The following is a 22142-nucleotide window of genomic DNA, read 5'->3' as shown; positions in this document are numbered from 1 at the left end:
TCTCTACAAAAAATACAAAAATTAGCCAGGTGTTATATTTAGTCCATTCTGATGCTGCTATGGAGACATACCTAAGACTGGGTAGTTTGTAAAGGAAAGACATTTAATTGACTCACAGTTAAGCATGGCTTGGGAGACCTCAGGAAACTTACAATCATGGCAGAAGGGGAAGCAAACACATCCTTCTTCACATGGAAGCAGCAAGGAGAATGAGTGCCCAGTGAAGTGGGGAGCACCTTATAAAACCATCAGGTCTTGTGAGAACTCGCTCACTATCACAAGAAGAGGATGGGGGAAACCGCCCCCATGATTCAGTTATCTCCACCTGGTTCCTCCCATGACAGAGGAGAGGATTATGGAAACTACAATTCAAGATGAGATTTGGGTGGGGATACAGCTACACTATTAGGTGCAGTGTGCACCTGTGGTCCCAGCTACTCGGGAGGCTGAGGTGGGAGGATCACTTGAGCCAAGGGGATGGAGGTTGCAGTGAGCTCAGATCTCACCACTGCACTCCACTCCAACCTGGGTGACACAGCAAGACCCTGTCTCAAAAACAAACAAAAAACTAAACAATATTCCGTTATGTGTGTGTGTTTATATACACCACTGTTTTTGTTTGTTTTTTAGATGGAGTCTCTCTCTGTAGCCCAGGCTGGAGTGCAGTGGTGCGATCTCGGCTCACTGCAACCTCCGCCTCCTGGGTCCCATTAAATTCTTTTGGGCTGGATTATTATTTTCCCTCTCCCTCCCACTCCTCTCCCTACCACTGCACCTCCACACACACACACACATACCATCCCTCCCACCCCTTCCACCACAAACACCACCCCTGACTTGTTTTGCTACTGTTTTCATTCCAACCCTTCACATCTCTAGTCTAGAACTGGGCCTTGTTACATGGGACTTTGGAGCTCCTATTTTTCAATGAAATTAATGAAACTAGGAGTATTGCAGATCTTGGATCTCTTGACTCGGTTGCCGGTCATGAAGCTGTCCTTTTTTTCTCACCTCCTTACTATAAATGTGTAGCCCTACAGAGGTTTTTTTGTTCTCAAGTATCCTTTCATGAGCTCCGGGATCAACACTGGCTTCTAGCAATGAAGTTGGCTTTGTCCCTCCCTTTCCTGAACCCAATGAATCATTTTTAGTTTCAGTTACTGTACAGAAGTCAAACTCCCACTTCTGTACTACCTTCTTCCAGATCTGGAGCTCAGCAATCCTGTGGCTTCTACCAAACTCTCACCACCTTGTTTTCTCATTCTGCTTCTCTTCCTCAGAAAAGGTTTATTTTGTGTTTAAGCCCAGCAAAGTCTTTTTGGTTCTTTCTTTTTGTATATTATTTATAGTTCCTCTATATTTGGAGTAGAGAAAGTGCTCAGAGTATGAATTTACCAAACTGTTTTGAGCAGAAGTTTAATGTAAACTTTTGAAGAGTAAAAGATTCATCAAAACTCTTATAAAGCTAAAACAACCATTTTTAATTTTCAACTTGCATAGCATATAAATTATCCTCAACAACCTTTTATCCTAAAATAACAAAAGAATCTTACATGGACACATTTGTGTGATGGTAAAAGAATTTAAAATAAAAAAAGAATTACAATATTTGAAAGCTTATTCACGGAGGTGTTGAATAGAGGCTTGGGAGTTGCTATGTTGCTTGTTGCTGGGCAAATCACATCTTAAACTGGTGCACTTTCAGAATAAAATCCTCATGTATTTCCTCTTCTGGTTTCTCTTTTCAGACATCTGTTTTCCTCCATGATTGTAGAAAAGTTCACCCAGGATTATCTGTGGCTTTCAGTTGCAACTCGGCATCCCTGGAACCAGTTTACAAGGGTCCAACGGCTGTCTTGCTGCATGACACTGCTACTCTGCAACATGGTCGTCAATGTTATGTTCTGGAAGATAAACAGCACCACTGCCAAGAGAGATGAGCAAAGTATGGATGGACCCTGATGTGTGTTGTTCGTAGTAAGCAATCCTTTTTTTTTTTTTTTTTTTTTTTTTTGAGACGGGGTCTCGCTCTGTTACCCAGGCTGGTCTGGAACTCCTGGCCTCAAGTGATCCTCCTTCCTCAGCCTCCTGAAGTGCTGGGATTACAGGCATGAGTCACCATGCCCAGCCTACTATGTAATACTTTTACTAAACTCCACTACCCTTACTTTCAGGATTAGAAAGAAACAGAATCTTGTTGTGTGATATGGTTTGACTCTGTGTCCCCACCCAAATCTCACGTCCAACTGTAATCCCCCTGTGTTGGTGGGGGGGAGGGGGACTTGCTGGGAGGTGACTGGATCATGGGGGCAGTTTCTCCCATGCTTTTCGCATGATAGTGAGCGAGTTCTCATGAGATCTGATGGTTGAATTGCTTGAACCCAGGAGGTGGAAGTTGCAGTGAGCCGAGATTGTGCCACTGCACTCCAGCCTGGGTGACAGAGCAAAACTCCGTCCCGGGGATAAAAAAAGTGTATGGCAGTTCCCCCGTCACTCTTCTGCTGCCATGTAAGATGCCTTGCTTTGTAAGGCATGTAAAGTGTAATGCCAGGTAAGGTGCTTTGTAATGCTTTGTAATGCCATGTAAGGTTTCTTGCTTCCTCTTCACCTTCCGCCATGATAGTGAGTTTCCTGAGGCCTCCCCAGCCATGAAGAACTGTGAGTCAATTAAACCTCTTTTCTTTATAAATTACCCAGTCTCAGGTAGTTCTTTATAGCAGTGTGAAAACAGACTAATACATTGTGCCTTCATTTTTCTTCCACTGCCCAGCGTTAGAATACTCTAACAAATTTTCTCAGTGTTCTCATTCATTAACAAATGAAGCAGTATTAGGAACACAACATGGTCTTTACTGCCATGATAATTTTACCCCTAGATAAACATAGTTAACTTCCTCAGTAAATAGTTAAACCTAGGAAAGGAATGACTTTGCAATTATTTTAATTGTTGAAGATAAAAGTTGATATCATGCTTTACTTTCAGTGGGTCCATTTGCTGTGGCCTGGTCTGAACTGCTGATCAGCATCCACACTGCTGTCATCCTCTTCCCAATCAGTCTTGTCATTGGGCGGCTCTTCCCATTGATTGAGCCACAGGAGACTCTGCCCCTCTTTCCTCCCGTCCAGGCCTCCTGCCTCTCAGATGCTTCTGTTGAGCCCCTCTCTGCCACAATGGTAGTTGAGGTAAGATTGGTATCAAATTTTATTTTATTTTATTTTATTGCTTGCTTGTTTGTTTTGAGATAGGGTCTGGCATTGTTGCACAGACTGGAGTGTAGTGGTGCAACCTCAGCTCACTGTGGCAGCCTCAAATTCCCAGGCTCAAGCGATCCTCCCACCTCAGCCTCCCAAGTAGCTGGGGCTACAGGCATGTGACATCGTGTGTGGCTAATTTTTGTAGAGACAGGGTTTCACCATGTTGTCCAGGCTGGTCTCAAACCCTTGGGCTCAAGCCATCCTCCCACCTTGGCCTCCCAAAGTGTTGGGATTACAGGCGCGAGCCACCGCACCGAGCCAGTATCAGATTTTACAGATAAATTACATGCTCCCGGCTGGACACAGTGGCTCACATCTGTAATCCCAGCACTTTGGGAGGCTGAGGCGGGCAGATCACCAGGTCGGGAGATTGAGACCATCCTGGCTAACATGGTGAAACCCCGTCTCTACTAAAAAGACAAAAAAAAAAAATTATCTGGGCTTGGTGGCATGCAACTATAGTCCCAGCTACTCAGGAGGCTGAGCCAGGAGAATCGCTTGAACCTGGGAGGCGGAGGTTGCAGTGAGCCAAGATTGCGCCAATGCACTCCAGCCTGGCGACAGAGACAGAGCAAGACTCTGTCTCAAAAAAAAAAAAAAAAAAAAAAAAATTACATGCTCCCCTTCCCCACGCAGAGGAAGAGAGCAGTGGGAGGAATCTCATGGGAGGCTGTCAGGGTCCTGTTACCTGTAATATATTTTTCCCAATTCCTGTCCCCTGAGCCCTGATCAACCACACACTTAGCTTTTACTCTTGATGATTAAGTATTCTGAGAACTAAATGGGAGTGCATGGGCACCACTCTGGCCTTGTGTTAGTCTTTGATGTTTGATCAAATTGTCTCTTTTTTCATTCTGTATTGTCTCATAAAACTGGTATTGAAACTACTGTGAGCTGTGAGGTGACTGCTTTCTGAAAAATTAGAGGAACATGAAAAATTGAGGTTCTTTGTGCTAAGCATATCCCCTTCTGACTAAAGGAAACGGCCTTACCACCTGTAATTGGTAGAAATCTTGGGTTAATGAAAAACAGGCTGATTTTTCTCATCTGGTCCTACGCTCAGGAATTAAAGGAAACTGTGAGATTCCTGCTCAGGAGAAATACATACCTATTCTCCAAGTGTGAGCAGCCGCCATGGAGTTCTTGTGACATCACTAAGCTGGTGAAACTTTTATCCAGCCTCATATCGTCTCACTTGGAGAGTCAAGGCTGTCATCAGCAGGGAGAGCGACACTGGGCATGTGGTAAACTTCAGTAGATTTCAGTAACGAATCTTCCATCTGCCTCCAACTCCCTTGCATGTCTCTTACTTTCTTACTCATTTATAACCGACAGGCCTGATACAACCTTCTGGTTGTTTTAATTTCCTTAAGCTTCTAATACAGAGTTGATAGCTTTGTTCCCCTTGATGACTTCTAGACAATCAATCTGGTGATACAAAGTACAGGATTAAGAAAAAAACACAAGCCAGGCGTGGTAGCTCACGCCTGTAATCCCAGCACTTTGAGAGGCCAAGGTGGGTGGATTACCTGAAGTCAGGAGATCAGGGCCAGCCTGGCAAACATGGCGAAACTCTGTCTCTACTAAAAATACAAAAATTAGCTGGGCGTGGTGGCAGGCGCCTGTAATCCCAGCTACTGGGGAGGCTGAGGCAGGAGAATTGCTTGAACCCAGGAGGCAGAGGTTGTAGTGAGCTGAGATTGCGCCACTACACTCCAGCTTGGGCAACATAGTCAGACTCTGTCTCAAAAAAAAAAAAAAAAAAAAAAAAAAAAAAAAAAAAACACAGGTCGGGCAGGGTGGCTCACGCCTGTAATCTCAGCACTTTGGGAGGCCAAGGCGTGCAGATCACCTGAGGTCAGGAGTTCAAAACCAGCCTGGCCAACGTGACGAAACCCTGTCTCTACTAAAAATACAAAAAAAAAAAAAAAAATTAGCTGGGAGTGGTGGCAGGTGCCTGTAATCTCAGCTACTAGAGAGGCTGAGGCAGGAGAATCACTTGAACCTGGGAGGTGGAGGTTGCAGTGAGCCAAGATCGTGCCACTACACTCAGTCTGGATGACAGAGCAAGACTCCATCTCAAAAAAAAAAAAAAAAATGTTTTCTGTATTAGACCCACATATCCTATCTGCTTTGTCGAAGGCTGTTGAAACTTGTCATCCTTTTTATGAGATGGTGAGATTATGGAATTTATGGATTCTCAAATACAGTTTGAGTCTCCTGGGCACATACTAGTATAGGTCACATGTACTGCCATTCTGGTGAAGAACTCAATAAATAAGGTTTTAAAAGTCTTTAGATCAAAGCTTAGAATTTTAAAATTGTTACAAATTCACCAGCATCCTCAGAGAAGATGGTAGTACTGCAAGTGTGGGGTACGGTCCAATCTCTGCTAGTAGTGGGAAAATATAGCCTCATCATCAATTAATGAATTGTTAATCTCTACCACTGATTGCTTCTTATTGAAATCCACTTGTGAAAGTGTCAACTTGAAATATATTTTCAGTTGTTCCTGAAAACCACCATCATTTCTGCTGTTACCTGCGTAGAGTTCTGCAGAGGCTGAAATCTCACTTAGGCACGCTGGGTCTCACCCAGGGTCAACAGTCCTGTGACTTCCTAGATGCAGCTAGCCAACTTCAAAAACTCCAGGAACTCTTGGAAACACATGTTCTTCCCATGCAGCAAGAGCCATCCAGGTAATGCACCACACCAAGCCTTCTTTATCGCCTGTAATCTTCCTCATCCTCTCTCTCAGCTGATGCGTATGAGATTATTCCTTCAATTTTTGTGCTTCAGAGAAGTCACCAGTTTCGCCATCCTGAGCTCAGAAGAAGGAAAAAAGCCCATCTCTAATGCCCTGTCCAAATGGTTGACTTCAGTCTGCTGGCTCCTCTTAGGTCTCACTAGCCTGGCTTCAGCCTTTTTTACAGCACTTTATAGCTTGGAATTGAGCAAAGACCAAGCCACCAGCTGGATGACTTCAATTATTTTATCAGTGCTTCAAAATGTCTTCATCGGCCAGCCAGTAAAGGTATGTGATGGATGGGAAGAACCATTGGAGTTGCAGAAGTTAGGGAAACTGAGGTCCCTGGGTGTCAATCCAAGGTGCCTAGTGGTTTTGACAATGTAACATAACCAACAAAAAACAAATAGGCAAACCAGGCTGGGTATAGTGGCTCACGTATGTAATCCTAGCACTTTGGGAGGTCAAGACAGGCAGATTGCTTGAGTCCAGGTGTTCGAGACCAGCCTGGGCAACATGATGAAACTCCATGTCTACAAAAATTAGAAAAAATTAGCCAGACATGGTGGTGTGCTCCTATAGTTCCAGCTAGTTGGGAGTCTAAGGTGGGAGGATTGCTTGGCCCAGGAGGTCGAGGCTGCAGTAAGCCGTGATTGCGCCACTGCACTCCAGCCTCGGTGACAGAGCGAGACCCTGTCTCAAAACTAAAAAAAAAAAAAAAAAGGCAAACTGACATTTGTTAGGGATACGTGTAATTCATGACAGAAAAAAACTAAGAAGTATGGCAGAAAAGGATTGAGGAGTGAAGACGACAGTAACAAATCAACAACCCAAAGCACTTTGAAAATAATAAACAACAAAAAACTTAAAATGTTTTTAATTAAGAAAAATGTCAAACCCACACAAAAGTGTAGAGACTAGTATAATGCATTCTAAAGTCCTACCACCCAGCTTCAACAATAACCAACTCATGGCCAATATGTTTCATCTATTATTTTGGGGGAACAATATCAGACTTCATATCATTTTATCCATTTCATGTACTTCAGACTTTATATTTCTAAAAGATACGGACTGTTCTGTATCTTTTAGATACGGAACATAAATATAAATACAAAGGGACAGCCTGAGGGAATTTTGGGGGTGATGAAACTGCTTGGTATCTTGACTATAGTGGTGGATATACACCTCTAAGTATTAACACTCATGGAATTATACACCAAAAAGCGACTTTTGTTTTTACTATGTGTAAGTTAACATATAAATTTTTTAAAGCAAAACCTGTAATTGCAGTGGCCAAAACACATGTAAGAAATTCAGCTTCACTAGTCCAATAAAACGATAATATTGCATTTTTGTTTTAATAATGGCAAAAATAATAATACACAGTAATGCCAAGGAAATAGCCAGTGCTGGTTAAGGAAAATCTGGCAATATATAGTGACAACGTGCAACTTCTGCATCCTTTTGCTGTAGAGGTTTCACATCTAAGGATCCATCTCAAGAAAATCCATAGTGGCTGGGCACGGTGGCTCACGCCTGTAATCCTAGCACTTTGGGAGGCCAAGGCGGGCAGATCACTTGAGGTTGGGAGTTCAAGACCAACCTGGTCAACACACAGTGAAACCCTGTCTCTATTAAGAATACAAAAATCCCAGGCCGGGTGTGGTGGTTCACACCTGTAATCCCAGCACTTTGGGAGGCTGAGGCAGGCGGATTACCTGAGGTCAGGAGTTTGAGACCAGCCTGGCCAACATGGCGAAACCATGTCTCTACTAAAAATACAAAAATTAGCCAGGTATGGTGGTGAGTGCCGGTAATCCCAGCTATTCAGGAGGCTGAGGCAGGGAGAATCACTTGAACCCAGGAGGCAGAGGTTGCAGTGAGCCAAGATCGTGCCATTGCACTCCAGCCTGGGCAGCAGAGCAAGACTCTGTCTCCAAAAATAATAATAAACTGGGCGTGGTATGCACCTGTAGTCCCAGCTACTCGGGAGGCTGAGGGAAGAGAATCGCTTGAACCCAGGAAGCAGAGGTTGCAGTGAGCCGAGATTGCGCCACTGCATTCCAGCCTGGGTGACAGAGCGAGACTCCGTCTCATAAAAAAAAAAAAAAGTCTGGATCTTCATCAGAGGTCTTCCAAAGACACTGAGAGATGTTATTGAATAGACATCACAAATCATTTGACAGTGTAAGCTTCCCCAGCCAACCAGATTAAGAAGTATAAGCAAAAAATATGAATGTTAACATTATTTAGAGTCTGATGGTCCTTCTCCTGGTCCCCATCATTGTGCAAAAATTACTGTGAAATTAGTCTTTCATTGAAATGAAGAGCAAAGTAATTGAAGTTTTTCATGAGTGCCCACCTCTTCCTTTACATATAGTGTTACCTTCATGGGTCTGTAATGTCTGCTCATGATGTTCTCTTGTGATTCTCCTGCCCAGGTGGTCTTCCTCACATTCTTATACTCACTGATGATGAGCAGGATGCGTCGGCTTAACAAAGAGAAGGAACAACAAACAAAGAGGATCTTGGCACTCTTGGGTAACTCAAGTAGTTCTAACAACTACCTAATTTTGGCCTGGCGCGGTGGCTCATGCCTGTAATCCCAGCACTTTGGGAGGCTGAGGCGGGCAGATCACGAGGTCGGGAGATTGAAACCATCGTGGCTAACACAATGAAACCCCGTCTCTACTAAAAATACAAAAAAAAAAAAAAAAATGAGCCGGGCGTGGTGGCGGGCGCCTGTAGTCCCAGCTACTCTGGAGGTTGAGGCAGGAGAATCACTTGAACCCAGGAGGCGGAGCTTGCAGTGAGCCAAGATCACGCCGCTGCACTCCAGCCTGGGCGAGTGTCTCCAAAAAAAAAAAAAAAAAAAAAAAAAACTACCTAATTTTGCAAAAAGCAAATTAGATCAGTGGAACTCTGGCCACATTGCTGACTCGATAAATTAACCCATTCAAAGGACTTGTCTCTAACCAACTGGTTATTTCTCCTTTTCTGCCCAAGACTGATGTCCTTCCAGATGAGATCCTCACCTCGATGATCACATCCTCTCTCTCAGTGCTTCATCTCTCCCCTGCATTTTACTTATTTTTTTGAGATGGAGTTTCACTCTTGTTGTCAAGGCTGGAGTGCAATGATGTGATCTCAGCTCCCTACAACCTCCACCTCCTGGGTTTAAGCGATTCTCCTGCCTCAGCCTCCCAAGTAGCTGGGATTACAGGCCTCTGCCACCATGCCTGGCTAATTTTTTTGTAGTATTAGTAGAGACAGGGTTTTGCCATGTTGGCCAGGCTGGACTTGAACTCCTGACCTCAGGTGATCTGCTCTCGGCCTCCCAAAGTGCTGGGATTACAGACTTGAGCCACTGCCCCCGGCATCCCCTGCATTTTAGATCTCCTTTTCATCTTTCTCTCCCCCTTCCCCTACCCCCTCCCCTTCTCTCCCCCTACCCCTCTCCTACTCCCCCTATCCCTCTCCTACTCCCCCTTCCCCCTCCCCCTCCCCTTCTCTCCCTCTCCCCCCTCTCCCCTCCCCTTCTCTCCCTCTCCCCCCTCTCCCCCTCCCCTTCTCTCCCTCTCCCCCCTCTCCCCCTCCCCTTCTCTCCCCCTCTCCCTGTCCCCCATCCCCCTTCCCTCTCTCCCCTCCCCCTTCCCTCTCTCCCCTCCCCCCTCCCCAGCTCCCCTCTCCCCTCCCCCTTCCCCCTCCCCCTCCCACCTCTCCCCATTTCCCCTCTCCCCCTCTCCCCCTCCCCTTCTCTCCCCCTCCCCCACTCCCCTTCCCCTCCCCCACTCCCCTTCCCCACTCCCCTTCCCCTCCCCCACTCCCCTTCCCCTCCCCCACTCCCTTCTCTCCCCCTCCCACTCCCCTTCTCTCCCCCTCCCACTCCCCTTCTCTCCCTGTCTCCCCCTCTCCCACTCCCCTTCTCTCTCCGTCTCCCCCTCCCCTTCTCTCTCCGTCTCCCCCTCCCCTTCTCTCTCCGTCTCCCCCTCCCCTTCTCTCTCCGTCTCCCCCTCCCCTTCTCTCTCAGTCTCCCCTTCCCTTTCTCTCCCCTTCCCCCCTCTCCCTCCCCCCTCCCCCTTCCCCTCCACCTCCCCCTCTGCCTCCCCCTCTCCGTCCCTCCCCCTCCGCCTCCCCCTCTCCGTCCCTCCCCCTCCGCCTCCCCCTCCGCCTCCCCCTCTCCGTCCCTCCCCCTCTCCCATGAGCCCCAGGTGCTGTTCTCCACTGCTCCCTATCTGGAGCTAGATGCCTCCGAGTGTGTCAAATTAAACTGAATTGTTTGCCTGCCCCACAAATCTACTTCTTTACTATATTTTCTCATTCCAATCAAGAGCATCAGCATTCTCTAAAAAAGTCGGAGTACATAATCCTAAATTCCTCTCTTAGTTTCCACATTTAGTCACCATGCTGGAGAGTGCCTACCCTCTAACTGGCTAAGGCTAACTTATCACCTGGATGACCCTCACAAACACAATCTTGGGCAAAACAGGAGGTTGCAGAAAAATCGGCACAGTATCTTAATCATGTAAAAACGATGCATGTCTTGACTAGAGGTTATATATGTATCTCCTCTGTGCATTTATAGATAAAGTATAAAGAAATGCATGGGAATGATAAACTCCAGAATTCAGGAAAGGACTACCTGTGAGGGAAAGAAGGAATGCCATCACAGAGGGGTACACATATGTTGGCAGTCACTTATTAAGTGGTGATCTACTGCTAAGCAGTAGGCACTCCATTCCTTGTGAGATGAAGAAACTTAAGCTGACTTTAAACTGCCTTCCGTTTGTGACCAGCCTGGCCAACATGGTGAAACCCTGTCTCTACTAAAAATACAAAATTAGCCAGGTGTGGTGGTGCATGCCTGTAATCCCAGCTGCTTGGGAGGCTGAGGCAGGAGAATCGCTTGAACCTGGGAGGTGGAGGTTGCAGTGAGCCAAGATCGTGCCATTGCACTCCAGCCTGGGCAACAAGAGCAGAACTCTGTCTCAAAAATAATAATAATAAATTGCCTTCCTTGCACTTATTTTCTCTGTGCATTCTGAACTGTTGGTCTCTCTGCCTAAAAGAGACATTTTTCCCCTTATCGTCACCCTTGTTCATCTGGAGAGCTCTGATTCATCCTTCAAAATAAATGTTAGATGTCACTTCCTCTGTGGAGCCTTCTGTGACTTTCTTGGAGAGATTTATTTGCTCACTCTTCACTGATCCCATGGTGCTTGGAACACACATGCTGGCAAGTTTCATGCCCTCCTCTATTTATTTATTTATGAGATGGAGTCTTGCTCTGTCACCCAGGCCAGAGTGCAGTGGCACAATCTCGACTCACTGCAACCCCTGCCTCCCAGGTTCAAGCAATTCTCCTGCGTCAGCCTCCCGAGTAGCTGTGATTACAGGTGCACTCCACCACGCTTGGATAATTTTTTATTTTTAGTAGAGACAAGTTTTTCCCATGTTGGCCAGGCTGGTCTTGAACTCCTGAGCTTAGGTGATCAGCCCACCTTGGCCTCCCAATATATATATAAATATATATATTTATATACGTATATTTATATATTTATACATAATTATGAAAATATATAAAAATATATACAAACATACGTATATAAATATATATTTTTATATATAGTTAAGAAATGCAAAATCTTAGGCCTCACTCCAGAATCCATATTTTAATAAAATTCCCAGATGATTCCTATCATTAAAATTTGAGAAATACCACTATAGAACAGTGCTCCCAAAGTGTGGTTCACTGACTAGAACTGTTTGTTTCTAGTCTAAGTACAGGAATCAAGAATAAGCATTTAAAAACTTTAACAATTGGGCAGATTAACTTTATATCTACTAAATCTAATTTTCAAAAACACGGCTTGTATTTTACATGCTTCTGCTTTATTTCTTTTTTTAGTATATGTTTTAATTTTTTTTAAGAGACAGGGTCTCAGGTTGATCACCTGAGGTAGGAGTTCGAGATCAGCCTGGGCAACATGGCAAAACCCCGTCTCTACTGAAAATACAAAAATTAGCCAGGTGTGGTGGCATGTGCCTGTAATCCCAGCTACTCAGGAAGCTGAGGCAGGAGAATCGCTTGAATCTGGGAGGTGGAGACTGCAGTGAGCCGAGATCATGCATTGCACTCCAGCCTGGGCAACAAAGTGAGACTCTGTCTCAAAAAAAAAAAAAAAAAAAGACATGGTTTTGCTGTGTTACCCAGGCTGGTCTCAAACTCCTGAGCTCAAACGATCTGCTAGTCTCACTGCAACGTCAAACTCCTGGGCTTAATCAGTCCCCTCACCTCAGTCCCCCTAGTAGCCGGGACCACAGGCATGTGCCACTATTCCTGGCTGATTTTTTATTTTTTTGTAGAGACAACGTCTCACTATGTTGACCAGGCTGGTCAACAACTGGCCTCAAGCAATCCTGCTGCCTTGGCCTCCCAAAGTGTTAGAATTGGAATTACAGGCATGCGCCACTGTGTTCAGCCTAGTAACTCATTTTTACTGTATTGTACAAAAGTATCAGTCCCCAATTGATTGGAATTTTTTAAAAAACAGGTCCTTTATAATAGTTTAAGAAGCACTGCATAGGTAGTTTTATTCCTTGTTTAACATTTAAAAGGAGGTGCTCACAGTAGATGCTCAATGAATGGTGAGTGACTGCTTAATGAAATATAACATTTCTTTGGTCTATATTTGAATTTTTGACAGCAAAATGTTCTTCGTCAGTACCAGGTTCAAGAGATAAGAACAACCCCATCTATGTAGCCCCAGCTATGAATAGTCCAACTAAGCGCCCAGAAAGAACCTTGAAAAATAAGAAACTCTTCAAGCTGACTGGAGATATTTTGGGTATGGAGAGGAAATGGCAACATAGTGATAACACAGCACCTTTTCCAGAAGGGAAAGGAAGAGAGAGAATAAAATGGAAAATAAAGAAGAGTTAAAAAGCTGTCTTTTAAAATCTTCACCTTGTAAGATTTGGGATTCCAGTAAAGCAGGTGGGATGGTAACTGGACAGACCCCTGACCTTGGAGTCTAGAGGTTTTATTGTGTGCTTGAGTAAGTCACTTTCTCCACCTGCAAAATGTAGTAACACTTGATCTATGGAGGGAAAATGAAAATGCTTTGGCAGACAGCTCTTCTGTAGGTGCCAGTTGACTGGCTTCAACATGTCTAGTTCATTATTGGATTCCCTAGTCCAAAGAAGACAAATTCTGTTTTTATCATGACTTCACTTCTTGTAAACACAATCACATGAGTGAGATAGAGTGCATGCTTAGTCCTTAGAGCTAAACACCATGTTTCTTGTGTGGGATTTTATGTACTTTTTTGTTTTTTTTGGAGATGGAGTCTCACTTTGTTGCCCAGGCTGGAGTGCAGTGGTGCAATGTCAACTCACTGCATCCTGTGCCTCCTGGGTTCTAGCGATTCTCCTACCTCGGCCTCCTGGTTAGCTGGGATTACAGGCACACACCACCACACCCAGCTAATTTTTGTATTTCTAGTAGATGGGGGGTTTCACTATGTTGATCAGGCTGGTCTCAAACTCCTGACCTCAGGTGATCTGCCTATGTCGACTTCCCAAAGTGCTAGGATTACAGGTGTGAGCCACTGTGCCCAGCCACAGCCATTGTATCTTATTTTAAGTAAAATGTATGATTAGTGGCAGAATAATTTTGGGAAGGAAATGTGTATATGTATATTTATAATTATTAGATTGAACCATATGAAACTGCCAGTTTTTGACTGGTTTTGACCTGCATAAGTCTATAGACTTAGGAAAAATGAAAAAGACATAGAGGATTTCTAAGTTAACCACTCAACTATGGCATTGTTTTTCCTCTTTAAACTAGTACAAATCCTCTTCCTTACCCTGTTGATGACTGCAATCTACTCTGCAAAGAACTCCAATAGATTTTACCTCCACCAAGCTCTCCAGAAGACCTTTTCGCACCAATTCTCAGAAATCAAACTTCTTCAGGATTTCTACCCCTGGGCCAATCACATCCTCCTTCCTAGCCTGTATGGGGATTACAGAGGTAAGAATGCAGTCCTGGAGCCCAGTCATTGCAAATGTGGGGTACAATTAATTTTCCAAATACCCCATACCAAGACCTATGAGAAAGTGGAGGAAGGTCAGCTGGCGTTTTCTGATATGGCCATACCTGTGGGCATCCCAAGAGCCTATTCCCTGGCCTTCATCTAAGGAGGTTCAGTTACATCTGTTCACCCAGGCCCATGGCACTGATTCCCACTGATGAGCTTCACAAAAGGCTGACAAGCAAGAATGAGAATGGATTCAGTTACATCATGAGAAGTAACTGGAGTGACCCCTGGGACTCAACCACACATAGCAAAGAAGGCTGTTCAATAAGTGCAAAACCAGGAATGTGGTTTCATTGAAGGATCTCCACACGAAATGTTGTTTTGGCCTGAGCCGTCTTTCCCAGGTCTATGAGTGTGTCTGTGTGACTTTGCTTGCATGGGTATCCAGTTCAGCCCCACAAACATGCATTGAACTTGTATAATATGCTCGGAACTGTCCCAGGAGCTAACAATGAAAAGATGGACACTATATGGTTTGTCAAGGAACGCCACCTTGCAGAGGAGTTAGTATGCTTTGGTGTGGACAGTGATGAAAAAATGCTAAAGAATGACTTTCTTAAGGAATGCATCTTTTTTATTTTATTTTGAGGCAGTCTCACTCTGTCATGCAGGCTGGAGTGCAGTGGTGCAACCTAGGCTCACTGCAACCTCCACCTCCCAGGTTGAAGCAATTCTCCTGCCTCAGCCTCTCTAGTAGCTGGGATTATAGGCATGCACCACCACACCTGGCTTTTTTTTTTTTTTTTTTTTTTTTTTGAGACAGAATTTTGCTCTCGTCGCCCAGGCTGGAGCTGAGTGGCACGATCTTGGCTCACTGCAACCTCTGCCTCCCGGGTTCCAGTGATTCTCCTGCCTCAGCCTCCTTTAGTAGAGATGGAGTTTCACCACGATGGTCACGCTGGTCTCAAACTCCTGACCTCAAGTGATCCACCTGCCTAAGCCTCCCAAAGTGCTGGGATTACAGGTGTGAGCCGCCCCATCTGCCAGGAACGTTTTGTGTTCAATATTTTTCCACCAGTTACCAACACTCATTATTTAACTTTAAATCTTGTTAAGTAAGCTGCATTCTGGAAATTGTTACATTCATTTATCTCAGGATTGGTGGCTTCCTGATGAGATTTGGATCATCTCCTAGGTTCCTGAAAAAGAATCTAAAATACATTTTTACCTCAGCAAACATTTACAGTCTCTTTTTTTTTTTTTTTTTTTTTGAGATGGAGTCTCGCTCTGTCGCCCAGGCTGGAGTGCAGTGGCGCAATCTCGGCTCACTGCAAGCTCCACCTCCCGGGTTCGCACCATTCTCCTGCCTCAGTCTCCCGAGTAGCTGGGACTACAGGCGCCTGCCACTAAGCCTGGCTAATTTTTTGTATTTTTAGTAGAGACGGGGTTTCACCATGTTGGCCAGGATGGTCTCGATCTCCTGACCTCGTGATCCGCCCACCTCGGCCTCCCAAAGTGCTGGGATTACAGGCGTGAGCCACCGCGCCGGCCTACAGTCTTTTCTTAAAGGTGTGGTTAGTGTGTTTGGGCGAGTTTTTATAGGTGACAACTCCTATTTATTGCATGTTGAATCTATTTAGTTCAATTTTTTTTTAATTTAAGTTCTAGGGTACATGTGTACAATGTGCAGGTTTGTTACATACGTATACATGTGCCATCTTGGTGTGCTGCACCCATTAACTCGTCATTTACATTAGGTATATCTCCTAATGCTATCCCTCCCCCAACCCCACGACAAGTTCAGTTTTTTTTAATTTTACTTTTAGAGTCAAGGTCTCAGTCTCCCACTCAGGCTAGAATGCAGTGACATAATCTCATCTCACTGCAGCCTTGAATTTGTGGGCTCAAGCAGTTCTCCCACCTCAGCATCCTGAGAAGCTGGGACTACAGACGTGCGCCACCATGCTGTTATTTTTTTTTTTTTAGAGACAGGGTCTCACTATGTTGTCCAGTCTAGTGTCCTTAGTTCAGTTTTAGGTGGTGACAGTTCTGGGTTCAGGGCATTTTTTTTTTTTTTCTGAGATGGAGTTTCGCTCTTTCACCCAGGTTAGAGCGAAGTGGCACCATCTCATCTCACTGCAACCTCCACCCCCGGGTTCAAGCAATTCTCCTCCCTCAGCCTCCTGAGTAGCTGGAATTATAGGCACCTGCCATCACACCTGGCTGATTTTTGTATTTTTAGTAGAGACTAGGTTTTGCCATGTTGGCCAGGCTGGTCTCGAACTCCTGACCTCAGGTGATCCACCTGCCTCAGCCTCCCAAAGTGCTAGAATTGCAGGTGTGAGCCACCGCGCCTGGCCCGGGGCACATTCTACTTGCAGTCTGTAACTGTAACTTGTCCTGAACAAAATACTAAATCAAAGTGACTGGGCCAGCCACAGTGGCTTATGGCTGTGATGCTAGCGCTTTGGGAGGCTGTAGCAGGGGGATCATTTGAAGTCCGTAGTTCAAGACCAGGCTGAGCAACACTGCAAGATCCCATCTCCACAAAAAATAATAAATTAGCCAGGCATGGTTGCACAAGACTATAGTACCAGCTGCTTGGGAGCCTGAGGCAGGAGGATCATTTGAGCCCAGGAGTTCAAGGCTGCAGTGAGCCATGATCTCACCACTACACTCTAGTCTGAGCAGAGCCAAGACCCCATCTCAAAAACAAAAATAGTGACTGGATCTGTGGCTGAGGTCTACACCATCACAGCAGGCATGGTCTCTCTTGCACTCTTTGGCTCCTGAAGTATGTAGTGTCTTGGCTGGGCACAGTGGCTCATGCCTGTAATCCCAGCACTTTGGGAGGCTGAGGTGGGCAGACTGCTTGAGCCCAGGATCAAAACTAGCCTAGACAACATAGACTTTGTATCTATTTCTTAAAAATATAAAAATTTTAAAAACAATAGTTTTGCAAATCAGTAAAACATGAATATGAAGAAAATCCAGCCAGGCACGGTGGCTAATGCCTGTAATCACAGCACTTTGGGAGGCCAAGGCAGGAGGATCACTTGAGCCCAGGAGTTCAAGACCAGCTTAGGCAACGTGGTGCAACCCCATCTCTACAAAAAATACACAAATTAGCTGGGCATGGTAACGCACACCTGTGGTCCCAGCTACTTGGGAGGCTGGGGTGGGAGAATTGCTTGAGCCTGGGAGGCGGAGGTTGCTGTGAGCCAAGATTGCATCACTGCACTCCAGCCTGGGTGACAGAGTGAGACCTTACATCAAAAAAAAAATCCAAATGTACAACAAAAGGGTATATAGTGCAACTCTTCCTTGTCCCTAGTCCCCCTTCTCTCAAGAGGCAGCTACATTCCCAACTTATTATATATTCTTTCAAAGGTAACGGCCGGGCGCAGTGGCTCCTGCCTGTAGTCCCAGCACTTTGGGAGGTGGAGGCAGGCGAATCATGAGGTCAGGAGTTCGAGACCAGCCTGGCCAACAGGGTGAAACCCCATCTCTACTAAAAATACAAAAATTAGCCATCTTTGGTGGCGGGTGCCTTTAATCCCAACTACTTGGGAGGCTGAGGCAGGAAACTCACTTGAACCGGAGAGGTGGAGTTTGCAGTGAGCCGAGATCCCTCCACACTACACTCCAGCCAGGGCAACAGAGTGAGATTCTGTCTCAAAAAAAAAAAAGTCATGCATTTTCCTTTTTTTCCCTTAACAGTTTTTCTGGGGCTTGTTCTATCAGCATATATGAAGCTGCCCCTATTATGTTTTATTCACTTATTGTATAGTATCCCATTGCCTGGATATATACCATAATTTATATACCCAGCTCCCTACTGCTAGGTATTTAGATCATTTCAAGTCTTGTTAGCAAGACTGTCATTAATATCCTTGTACGTAATTCCACAAAGGTGCAAATATATCGAAAGATAAATACCTTGGAGAAGACTTGCTAGGTCAAAGTATATATACATTTTTAATTTAGAAAGATATTGCCAAATTGTCCTAGTGTGCCAATAAACACTCCTATTAGCAATATATGACTGGGTGTGGTGGGTCACATCTGTAATCCCAGCACTTTGGGAGGCCAAGGCGGGCAGATCACTTGAGGTCAGGAGTTCGAGACCAGCCTGGTCAACATAGTGAAACTCCATCTCTGCTTAAAAAAAAAAATTACCTTGGCCTGGTGGTGCATGTCTGTAGTTCTAGCTACTCAGGAGGTTGAGGCAGGAGAATTGCTTGAACCTGGGAGGCAGAGTTTGCAGTGAGTCAAGATCGTGCCACTGCACTCCAGCCTGGGAGACAGAGCAAAACTCCATCTCAAAAAACAAAAACAAGAAGCAATATGTGAGAGCACCTGCCCACATTCCCAACAGACAGCCTGGTGAAAATTGGTGTTTTCAAACAATTCAAGTGTCCCTGAAATATATGAAAGACTTTGCAACTGCATCTAGAGAAATGCAAGTTAAAACTAAGATACCCTTTTTTCCCTTCTTATAGGGGCAAAACTTGCCCGTATGCTTTTGCCTTTTTTCATTCAATCTTGCCCATACTCTATTTTTAAGACATAAATCTGTGTTGCTTCACTGTTGAAAACCACCCACTGGATTCCCATCAAACTTAAAAGTCCCAAGTCCTTTCCAAAGCTTACAAGGGCCTGCCCGGTTTGGCCCCTGGTTGCTTCTGTTAGTTCATCTCTTATTCCTCTGACCCTCGTTCACGCGACTTCAGCGACTCAAGCTTCTGTGCTTTTCTTAAATAGGTCAAGCATGCTCTCACTCAGGGCCTTAGAACTTGGTGTTCTCCTGGTGGCTGATGTCTGACTGTGTTAGGGCCTCTCCTATGCCACCTTGCCAAAGAAAGCTTCTCTAATGATCCTACCTAAGGTAACAGCATTGCTCCCTCTCCAAATCACTCTTTTTTTTTTTTTTTTTTTTTTTTTTTTTGGAGACGGAGTCTCGCTCTGTCGCCCAGGCTGGAGTGCAGCGGCGCGATCTCGGCTCACTGCAAGCTCCGCCTCCCGGGTTCAGCCATTCTCCTGCCTCAGCCTCTCCGAGTAGCTGGGACTACAGGCGCCCGCCACCACGCCCGGCTAATTTTTTTTTTGTATTTTTAGTAGAGACGGGGTTTCACCGTGGTCTCGATCTCCTGACTTCGTGATCCGCCCGCCTCGGCCTCCCAAAGTGCTGGGATTACAAGCGTGAGCCACCGCGCCCGGCTCCAAATCACTCTTGACCCCTTACTCTGCTTAATTTTTCTTCATAGCCCTTATCATTACCTGAATATTATTTGGTTATTGGCTGTCTCTCTTGCTCCTCAAATATGGGCTCTCTGTGGCCTGGACTCTCTTACATCCACTGCTATATTCTGGGTACCTAGGCGGGACCTGGTGCCTTTGAGCACTCAATACATACTGATTGAAAGAATGAATGAATAAGCGTCCGCCCATATTCTTTGGCTATTTTTCATCAGGCTGTGTGGTTTTGTTTACCCGTTTTGATTTGTAGGAGCTTTTTATATATTACGAACATATATAGTTATAAATCTAGATCTTTATAGAGATACAGACTAAGAACCTATAAAGATTAATTTAGGGAATTAAGATTTTTATTACGTTCTCTTTGTCCCTGAGAGCATGGTATACTTTTCTGTTTGTTTTCATCTTTGTTTGTAGCTCTCAGTAAGATTCAGAATTGTTCCCCATAGAGTTTTTGCACATCTTTTGTTAGGTTTATTTTACCTTTTGTGTTACTATTATAAATAAGATGTTTTAGGACAGGTATGATACCTCATACCTGTAGTCCCAGCACTTTGGGAGACCAAGGTGGGCAGATCACCTGAGGTCAGAAGTTCGAGACTAGCCTGACCAACGTGGTGAAACCTTGTCTCTACTAAAAAATCAAAAAAATTAGCTGGGCGTGGTGATGGGCACCTGTAGTTCCTGCTACTCAGGAGCCTGAGGCAGGAGAATCGCTTGAACCTGGGAGGCAGAGGTTACAGTGAGCAAAGATTGCACCACTGCACTCCAGCCTGGGCAACAGAGTGAGAGTCTGTCTCAAAATAAATAAATGTTTTAATTCTGTATACTATCTAAGTAAATATTGTGTGGCCATATGAACACTGTTGATTTCTTTATTTAGTATCCAGCCACCTTGCTGAATTATTTTTATAAGTACAATTGACCCTTGAACAACACAGGGCTTGGGGTGCTGGCCCCTGATACAGCTGAAAATTCATGTATAACTTTTGACTCCTCAAAAACTTAACTACTAATAGCCTACTCTTGACTGGAAGCCTTACTGATAACATAACAGTTGATTAACATATTTTATATGTTACACGTATTATATATTGTATTCTTAAAATAAGCTAGATAATATTAAGAAAATCATAAGGAAGATTAATTTGCTGTTCATTAAGTGGAAGTGGATCATCAGAAAGGTCTTCATCCTCATCATCTTCACATTGAGTAGGCTGAGGAAGAAGCAGAGGGGTTAGTCTTGGTGTTTCAGGGGTGGCAGAGGTGGAAGAAAATCTACTTATAAGAGGACCCGTGCAGTTCAAACGTGTTGTTCAATGGTCAGTTTTTCAGTCGATTCTTTTTTTTTTTTTGAGATGGAGTCTCGCTCTGTTGCCCATGCTGGAGTGCAGTGGCGCAATCTCATCTCACTGCAAGCTCTGCCTCCCAGGTTCACACCATTCTCCTGCCTCAGCCTCCTGAGTAGCTGGGACCACAGGTGCCCACCACCATGCCCAGCTAGTATTTTGTATTTTTAGTAGAGATGGGGTTTCACCGTGTTAGCCAGGATGGTCTTGATCTCCTGACCTCGTGATCCACCTGCGTTGGCCTCCCAAAGTGCTGGGATTACAGGTGTGAGCCACCGCACCTGGCTGCCAGTCAATTCTCTTAATTCATCTGGATTAGACATATCATTTACAAATTGTGAAAATTTCACTTTTTTATTTTTATAGGTCTCATTTTTATTATTATTTAAACTTTTTTTTATATAACGACCGGGTACCCCTGTGTTGCCCAGGCTGGTCTTGAACTCCTGGCCTCAAGCCATCCTCCCGCCTTGCCTCCTAAAGTGCTGGGATTACAGATATGATGTACCATATCCAGCCTTATTTCTTTTTCTTACCTAATAGCATTATCTAGAACCTCCAAAAATGTTTTCAAACCTAATGGTGAAAGTGTGCATTTTTTCTCATTACTAACCTAATGCGGCACTTTTTACATCGTTTCTTTTTTCTGCATTCTGGATGTGCTGGAAAAAAGATTTAAAAAATATATAAACCAAACTGTTTATTTTACTTTCTCATTAGGATTTATTGCTGATGGGAACTCCTTTCTTTTGGGCAATGTTCTGCTTCGTCAGATTCGCATTCCTGATACCGGACTCTTCCCAGCTGGAGTGTCTCCCCAGGAGCAAGTGAAGCCATCTCACCAACATCAGGAGGATACAGAGAACTATGGGGTTAATTGGGGCCCCCTTGATACAAATATCACCAAATCAGATAGCATTTGGCATTATCAGAATCAGGAGACCCTGGGTGGCTATCCTATTCAAGGGGAATTTGCCACTTACTCAGGAGGAGGATACGCTGTGAAACTTGGAAGAAACTCCAGTACTGCAACCCAGTGAGTAAGCCTGGGCCCTGCACAAGAGGACCAAAATATTTGCTTTTGGCCATTCATAGGACAAATAGGAATTTCAGACCCATTTGAGTAGTTTTGACAGCTACTATACTGTCTGTAACTCTTATGGACACTTTTATTTTAGACTTCTAAGGAAATACAACCTTTAGTTTAAAAAACCCTTCCTCAGCTTCAAATTACAGGTATGTTTTGGTTTGGCAATTTGCCAAAATTCATTTTGTAGCTGGAAAAATACTTAACATTTTCTGTTTTTTTTTTTTTTTTTTTTTTTTTCTTTTGAGACGGAGTCTCGCTCTGTCACCCAGGCTGGAGTGCAGTGGCGCGATCTCGGCTCACTGCAACCTCCGCCTCCCGGGTTCACGCCATTCTCCTGCCTCAGCCTCTCTGAGTAGCTGGGACTACAGGCGCCCGCCACCACGCCCGGCTAATTT

General features: G+C 44.7%; 1 protein-coding gene across 1 annotated transcript in view; it reads left to right on the top strand.

Annotated features, from left to right (window-relative positions):
• PKD1L3 (polycystin 1 like 3, transient receptor potential channel interacting) overlaps positions 1-22142 on the top strand; it is an 84052-nt gene that overhangs the window by 43991 nt on the left and 17919 nt on the right. The window contains 9 exon segments of the mRNA XM_055298487.2: positions 1749-1945; positions 2984-3183; positions 4319-4499; positions 5762-5954; positions 6055-6289; positions 8446-8545; positions 12712-12852; positions 13857-14156; positions 14159-14320. Coding sequence (XP_055154462.1) covers positions 1749-1945; positions 2984-3183; positions 4319-4499; positions 5762-5954; positions 6055-6289; positions 8446-8545; positions 12712-12852; positions 13857-14156; positions 14159-14320 — 1709 coding nt within the window.

Source organism: Symphalangus syndactylus, chromosome 11 (assembly GCF_028878055.3).
Source record: "Symphalangus syndactylus isolate Jambi chromosome 11, NHGRI_mSymSyn1-v2.1_pri, whole genome shotgun sequence".
Lineage (NCBI taxonomy): Eukaryota > Metazoa > Chordata > Mammalia > Primates > Hylobatidae > Symphalangus > Symphalangus syndactylus.
This window is presented reverse-complemented; position numbering and strand designations above follow the sequence as displayed.